An 8,368-nucleotide genomic window follows, 5' to 3' on the forward strand; every position below is an offset into this window, starting at 1 on the left:
CTATGGATGGGTTGTTGAAGGCTTGATTCCAAGTTTCTCATCAATCTCATGTCCTCTCTGCAATCGTTGGCTTCACAACTGAACCAAGAATCAAAAAAAAAAAAAAAAAAAAAAAAGACTATCATCCCTGAAAAGAGAAATGGTCTAAGTAAATTCCAAAGACATGGGCGAGATCAGGGCTACCCCCGGCTGTGATGTGTATTAAACTGTCGGTGCTGTTTCATTGATCTCCAGAGTGAGAAACTTTAAATCCCCACTGGGCTGAGCATCTCAGTCTGGGTTTCACGTGTGTCACAGCCAGCTCCATGACTTTGAGCAAGACACCGAGACTTTCTCAGCCTCAGCTTTCTTCTTCGGTGCTGGCTTGGCTTGATGCTACAAGATCACCCCCACTGCCTGTGACCTTGCAGAAACCACATGACAGTCAAATGACATAATGTCTCTCGGGCTTTGAAGAGCTAATTGTCATTGTGATTCCTGTCTATTCTATAGCCTGTGTGTGTGTGTTGTACATAGTGTGTAATGTCTATATGTGTACGTGTATTATGTATGTGTATGTGTGTTGGGTATAATGGACGGTGTATAGTGCCTATGTGGGTAGTGTAGTATATAGTACATATTGTGTGTAGTGTATGTGTATATGTATAGTGTAATTTATGTGTATATGTGTGTATAGAATGTAGTGTATATGTGTGCATGTGTGTATATATAAATATATATATGTATAATATGGTGTATGTGTGTATATGCATGTAAGTGTAATGTATATATGTGTGTACAATATAGTGTGTATGTGTGTGTGTATATAATGTAGTGTATATGTGTATATGTTTAGTGTAACATATAGTGTGTAGTACTTCTGTCTAGAATGATCTTACCTATAGGTCTGTCCTATCTGTAAGGCTAGTCCTATCCCTTTTCTCAGGTCTCTCACCAGAAGGTCTTTCCTAGCTGCTCTACTCAACAATATAATGTCTCTGCTCTCCTATTCCTACTCACTGATAGTTTCTGTTTTCGTTAACTTCTAATATTATATTACCTGCTTTTAAAATTATTTCCTGTCTCTGGAGTAGGGGACAAGCTCGTGTCTTCTTGTTTGCCCTACCTCGCCAGTATGTCACGTATCAGACGCCTAGTCAGTCTTTATAGAATTATGAAATTCAGCTGGGCATTGGTGGCCAGCACTCAGGAGGCAGAGGCAGGTGGATCTCTGTGAGTTCGAGGCCAGCCTGGTCTCCAGAGCAAGTGCCAGGATAGCCTCCAAAGCTACACAGAGAAACCCTGTCTCAAAAAACCAAAAAAAAAAAAAAAAAGAAAGAAAGAAAAAACAGAAAAAGAAAAAAGAAAAAAAGAAAATTATGAAATTCTTTCCTTTAAGAGACAGATGGGCATAGCACACATTTTCCTGGAGCAAGTATTGAGACTATCATTAATGAAGAATGGGGTGGGAGCAGGGCACAAAGAGTTCAAACAAAACAAACAACAACAAGACTATGGCGCCAAGGTGAACGTGGTTACCGGGTGCGGGAACTAGCAGTTCAGTTTGGCGTGGTGGAGTGGGAGGGACGGGGGATGAATTAGGCTGGCGAGCCAAGCTGGAGCTAGTTCAAAGACGCTATGGATTGAAGGCGAGATTTAAGTGAGTTCACCAGACCCAAGAGAAATGATAAATAGGTGTTTTATTGGGGAAGAACTTATATAGATAGGAGTAAATAACCACCTCATCCTTCCTGCTCCAGGAGATACAGTCTCCGCCCTTCGGATGCTCTCCACAACCTAAGAGAGCGCATGCCCCCCAAGAGAGCACATGCCCGAAGCTCCTCTACCTTAAGGGGTCACATCTGCACATGAAACCACACCCAAAGGGTGTGGCCACTACTACAAGTTCACTGGCAAGACAAGATGCCCCTACAATGGATTATAACCCTAAAGAGCACTGGCTTTATCCTTAGGAACAAAGACGTCCTAGCGGACATTCAAATGGGTTCTCACCGGATAGCTATAGGGATCAGAGAGCCCTTTCCCTCCCCTCCAGAAGCAGAGGGTGGGGAAAGTGGGCTTCAAGAGGACAAGTGGTATATGGGAGACATTGCCATGGGCTAGGAGAATAGTACTGGAGACGGAGACAAAAACAGAGAAGGAAATGATCTGCCCAAGCTCTCAGAGCACTGTGCAGGCAAGAAAAGATGGCAGGGCCCTGAGTCCTGGTCAGCACCTTGGGCATCCCACACCCAGGATAAGTCTAATGTGCATGTGGAAATGATAAGCTCTATGTCAATCACTGCCCAGGTGTGCTTTGTTCATATTGCTTTACATAAACTGTCTTTTACATTCTGATCTGGAGATGGGTAAAGTGAGGATCACGTACCTTAAACAACTCACCCGGGTGACTCATCTAGTAAGCAACCGAGGTAGGGCCTGGATTCCACTGTTCCAGAGACTACACACATGCCTACCACTTCCTCTGTCTCACTCCTTCCTCTCTTGGGTTCTTTTGCAGGCATCAGCCACGGCTCAGTGGTAGCAGGCGTGATTGGTGCCAAGAAACCACAGTATGACATCTGGGGTAAAACGGTGAACTTGGCCAGTCGCATGGACAGCACAGGGGTGAGCGGCCGGATCCAAGTTCCAGAGGAGACCTACCTTATCCTGAAGGACCAGGGTTTTGCCTTCGACTATCGCGGAGAGATCTACGTGAAGGGCATCAGCGAGCAAGAGGGGAAAATCAAAACGTACTTTCTCCTGGGAAGAGTCCAACCCAACCCATTCATCTTGCCGCCAAGGAGACTGCCCGGGCAATACTCTCTGGCTGCGGTTGTCCTTGGCCTTGTCCAGTCTCTGAACCGGCAAAGGCAGAAGCAACTGCTCAATGAGAACAGCAACTCAGGCATCATCAAGGGCCATTACAACCGGCGGACTTTGTTAACACCCAGTGGGCCAGAGCCCGGAGCACAAGCTGAAGGCACCGACAAATCCGATTTGCCATAGAAAGCATTTTCTTTGTGTTTCTTTCTCTTTTTTTGTATTTCTTTTATATATAAAATAAATATACTAATAAAAAGGTTTAATTTTTTTTAGAACGAGGATGGTTTCATTGGTCTCTGAATATGCCAGATCAAGTACACAATTCAAGGTTCTCCTCCTTCATGGCTCTTATCACAAAATTCTGACTTAGGGGAGTTCCCATCTTAATTGGGAAAAGGGGATTTGTAAGCAGATCCTCAACGTTATCGAGTGTCTAATAACAACTTAGTTTTGAGATCTAATACCAGGCCAAGAATTATGTCAAGTTCTGACTCAAGGATCTCATAACCCTTACAATAGCTGTGCAGTCATTCAACTGATATTTGCCGAGCATCTGGAATGGGCCTAAGCTGTCCCAGAGAAATTCTGGCAAAAGTGTCTTCCTTGTGGAGCTAATGTTCTGCTTGTGAACAAAAGCCCTATTACTAAAGCAATGGATAATCTGCCTTCAGATGGGGATAGAAGCAATAAGAAGGTTGTATGTGCGAGCTAGAGGGAGGGCTCTTCGGTTAAGAGGGCTTACTGCTCTTCCCAAGGAACCTGAGTTCTATTCCCAGAAGCATGACAGGTAGCTCACAACTGCCTATAGTTCTAGTTCCAAGGGATAGCGCCCCCTTCTGACCTCCATGGGTACTGTACATACATGCCATACTCTCACATAAATACCAACACAAACATAAGCAAAGGAAAATAAATGTTCATGTTACTGGAGGTCAGGGATTTAACTGAGTATCAGGGCTAGCTCTTTGAGAACATGATGCTGAAGATTAACCCTCAGTAACGGGACAGTGAAAATAATGGGACATGATAAAGGTGATGTTAGCAAACGGACCACCGAGGGCAAACTCCCTGGGGTGGTGGGTTTGTATCGGAGGAACAAAGAGAAAGTCGGGTGGTGGGGTTACAAGTTAGTTTCCTGGGAAGACTGAATCACATTCACTTCTCTCGAGAACACGGGCTGCAAGGAGAGGATCATACAAATGAGAAAGCTGGAAAATGCCAAAGGCTTTGATAGCTGTAGCAACAGCTTCAGAACTGTGAGTCAATAAACACTCGCTGCTATAACTAATGACCACTAAGTTTAGTAACTGGAGCACAATAAAAGATTGATTTGTTGTAGCTGGAAGATTTTATCTAGAATATTCTCATGACTCCACGATGTCAGGCCCAGAGCTACAACAGATAGAGAAACAGACACTCCAACTCGGGTCTGGGAGGCATGGCTTCATTCAGGACTCCAGCAAACACTGCAGCCTGAGACAGCATCTCCAAGAACCCCACCAGGTAAACGTCTGTCCTGGGATCCATTGTTCCATCCCAAGGCACTGAATGCCGCCCATGGGGGACCCAGAGAGCTTCATCCTCCCCCCTGTGGGTCCAAACAACTGCTACCATTTGCTTTCAGTTCTGTTACGTTGGGGGACAGAGGGAAGGAATTAACTGAGTCAAGAGGCCGTTCCATGACCAGAATTTTGTCTCTACCACTTCCAAGTGTGGTGTCAAGCATGGGGCATGAACTTTGAACACCTACGACCACAAAGGAAGTGATTTAGCATTCCCAAGCTTTTAGAAGTGAGGAAGATGATAAGGAAACCAGAGAGCCAGACACAACTCTGGGACAGTGTTCTGTCACTGTCCTATTTAATTCTTGTCAACTAGACACAGCCTGTGGTCATCTAGGAAAGGAGTCTAAATGCAGGAAACATGAGTTCACAAACATATAAATTAAATGTGTCAAGTTATCGGAGGCCAGGGTTTTAACTGAGTACCAGGGCTAGATTTTGAAGATACGATGCTGATGATTGACCCTCAGTCAATTGACAGAGGAGACGAAGTGAAATGATACAGATGATGTTAACAAATGGACCATCAAGTACAAACACCCCCGGTGTTTATTTATTTATTTATTTTGCAGATTTTTTTATTTGAATTAGAAACAAGATTGTTTTACATGACAACCCCAGTTCCCTCTCCCTCCCGACCTCCCCTACCACCCCCCCCAACTAAAACCCTGCCTTTCACATATCCTTTCTGCTCCCCCTGGATGGTGAGGCCTTCCATAGGGTGTCATCCTTTGGGATAGGGCTTAGGCCCACCGCCATGTGTATTGGCTCAGGGAGTATTCCTCTATGTAGAATGGGCTCCCAAAGTCCACACCTGTGCTAGGGATAAGTACTGAACTACTACAGGAGGTCCCGTAGATTTCCAAGGTTTCCTCACTGAAACCCACTTTCCTGGGATCTGGATCAGTCCCCAGTGTGTTTAGATATACGTATGTCTCTATGTGTACTGAGGAGGTCTTGATTGTTGGATTATGAGAGCCAGGTCATTGTGGGCAGCCATTCCCTAGTCAGATGAATGTGGACTGTATAAGAAATGTGTCTAAGCTTAGCCTATGATTGAGCCACAGAGCTTTGGTCCTCCATGGTTTTTGTTAAACTTCTTTCTCTATGATTTCCCTGGTGAGACATAGCACTACATGGATAGCCAGCAAGTCTTCCTCAAGTTCCTGTCCTGACTTCCTTCAACGATGGACTCTAACCTGTAACCTGAAGTAAGAAGGATTTACAGGTTAGAGTTACTCAGCAAAGCCTTTCATCCCCTTATCTACCGAGGGTCAGAGCATTTTGCCACAGCAACAGGGATTAAACTAGAAGAGTAACTGACCTCATTCAAAACAGCCAGACACAACTAGTCATACCTAAGTACACTCAGCTCTATTCTGATCCTGTTTTGACCCCAAGTTAATGTATAACAGACTTTGACAATGAGTGCTTTGAGCTTGAGACTTCTGGATGCAAGCCTGTGAACCCAACGACCCACACAAGGCAGCAGTGAGGGCGACAGCAAACCATACTCTGCAGGCTCGTTCTCACTGTCCTCTGGAAGCATGGTGTTGTTATTGGAATGGTGAGTCTGGAATCTTTCCTGTCTAAGTCTTTCTTTTCACTTGTCTGTGTTCACACACTTTACTACGTCGGAGTTTTTTTAGTCATGAAACACTGATACAATGAAAGTTGTGAGTTCCCTGGGAAGTTTTCAGAAGTTTCCCTTAGCTAATCATCCCTGGGTCCAAGGTCTGGATTGCTTCTGGGATGAAGTCCACACTCTGCAGGGAATCCTGGCCTGTAAAACACACACACACACACACACACACACACACACACACACACACACACACAGCTCTCTGCAGTGGGCAGAAAAGGAGAATTTCCCCGGGACTACAGTTACCACTGCAGACCCAGATTCCAGGACCAGAGCCTGCCCTTCTGAATAGAGCCAGAGCAGGGTGTTGATGCTCATTCCTTTGCCTGACATTTTAACTCCAGACCACAGATGTTTCTGCTGCTCTGGAGCCTGTGTCAACCGGCATTTCCAAGTGAGACTGCTGCTCTCAGATTAGCTGTGGGCTCCAACTGTACCCCATCCTTTATTGATGAGTTACCGCCGGGGCGCAGAGTGCCCTGAAGCAAACGCCGTGTGCCTGTTTGAATTATTGATTGCATAGCAGTCACACATTGCCGTCTTCCAACCTGGAAGATCAGGTCACCGTTCCTTGGTGGGCATCGAGCTCTCCAAGTCGACTCAGTGAACCCACTTTGCCTTTTCTAGAGAACAAGCCGGCCTCAAAGGCAGTCTGTTTCTGTTTGGAAACAGTGGTTTCACTCACAGTTTCCTCGTAGCAAGCTAGCCCCACCCCTCTGGTGGCACTGGCAGCAAGAACCAACGTTTTGAGAGTGTTTTACAAACTGTCCATTTTCAAAGTACAGTTTAGAGTGTTCTTCGTAATAGCACATTATTGTGTCAGTTTTCCAGACAACTGGATATTCATAAAAAGTAATAAAATGAGCTCTGTCTACGCATGGAGTATCCATGAGTATCCAACTGGTCCCTATCACCTGCTGTATACAACTCTTCCTTAATTGCACAGGGATTCAGGGAGGGACTATAGTATCTTTGGGGGAATTAGAGGAGGAGGAGACTCCATCTATGCAGCCATGGGGCAGCCCTCATCACTGGTTGGTAAACTCTTTTTCAGGTGTGGCCTGTTGAGGGGAAGAGCACCTACACCCTGCAAATACCTCTCACCTGTGATCTGAAAAAAAAAAAAAAAGACCGATTAACGCTTTGGCTCCCCAGTGTGAAGTGGGCAGAATGTTTGTCCCTGGGACCTTGGGAGAAGGTAAAAGCAATCCTTGCACCTTCCCCTGGCATGGAATGTTTACCAACCAGGGGACAGAAGAGGGATGAATAGTAGGATAACACAAAAAGAAATTGGATTACTGGAGTAAAACAAAAGCAACACCTTCCAATCAAGTGTTACAGGGTCCCCTTCATCCAAGGCTGTCATGGTCCTTCTTAATGCCCACTTCCCTTCTCTCTTCCTATGATTTCCAAGACGAAAAGCAAATTCCCGCTTTCTCGTGCAAACCACATGAAACGTCCTTGTAGTTATCCAATGATTAGTGAGCACTTACTCTACTCCACAGATGTTACTTATCGTCCAGTGGTTCACAGTCTCAACATTTTAGCAACAAACAGAAGCAAAACAGAGATCATTTGATGTCTGGAAAATCCTTCTGGGTGTTCTTGACCCTTCTCTCATGCACCCATTTCTGAAGTCAATAGTGACTACCACTCACAGCAGCAGACCCCAGCCCATTCCTAAGCGCTGGAGTCTCAAAGTTAACTTCTTGCACCACCACCCATGAGCCCCGATTTCAACAGTAAAAGGGCCGTTGGGTTGCAAGCCCTAACCCACCAACGAACAGGGATGGGTCATCAGTGTTGGTATTCTGGCATTACGCTGACCCCCATCCCCTGACAACTGGCAGGGTATGCACAACGGCAGTCGGGCAGATACTTAGAGAGCTCAAAGGGTGTGGCTACACCATGCATTACATGGCTGCATAAGGACTCTGTACACATGTGCAAGCTTTCCCTTTTAAGCGGGTGTCTCCCACCTTCCCCTTCCATCTCTGTTCCCGGTTGGCCAACACCTGCCCCTCCCTTTGTTCCCTTTCCCCAATAAACTCCACGTGGGTTCTGTTGAGTTTTGTGGTTCGTTTTTCAGCCCCCACAGCTGCTGCAAAATGATAGCAAACAGTACTTTTGAGTGACAGCTCACCGTCTGGCAAAAATGACCAAAGAAACCCTTGAAGCTGCCAAGTTATATGCCTTGACAGACCACCCTCAGGATACTAGCTGTAAGGGAAGTCCCCTCCCTTGGTGACACTGAGAGGCTAACCAGGTCAGATGACCCCCAGCGAATGTGCAGAGAGCAAAGGTAAATTAATTGCTTTTGTGTTGCTATAATTCCTGGACTTCCCACAACCTCAAACAG

The 8,368-nt window shown here is 45.7% G+C and overlaps 1 protein-coding gene across 3 annotated transcripts in view; it reads left to right on the plus strand.

Moving 5' to 3' along the window:
- The window catches only part of LOC113837458 (adenylate cyclase type 8), a 210,738-nt gene extending 207,750 nt beyond the window's left edge, over nt 1–2,988 (plus strand). For all 3 annotated transcript variants that reach the window (XM_035449645.1, XM_035449646.1, XM_035449647.1), the window contains one exon: nt 2,501–2,988. In XM_035449645.1, coding sequence (XP_035305536.1) covers nt 2,501–2,988 — 488 coding nt within the window. The remainder of the gene's footprint in view (nt 1–2,500) is intronic.
- The last annotated feature ends 5,380 nt before the right edge of the window (nt 2,989–8,368 follow it).

This window comes from Cricetulus griseus, chromosome 10 (assembly GCF_003668045.3).
Source record: "Cricetulus griseus strain 17A/GY chromosome 10, alternate assembly CriGri-PICRH-1.0, whole genome shotgun sequence".
In the NCBI taxonomy this organism is placed as follows: Eukaryota; Metazoa; Chordata; class Mammalia; order Rodentia; family Cricetidae; genus Cricetulus; species Cricetulus griseus.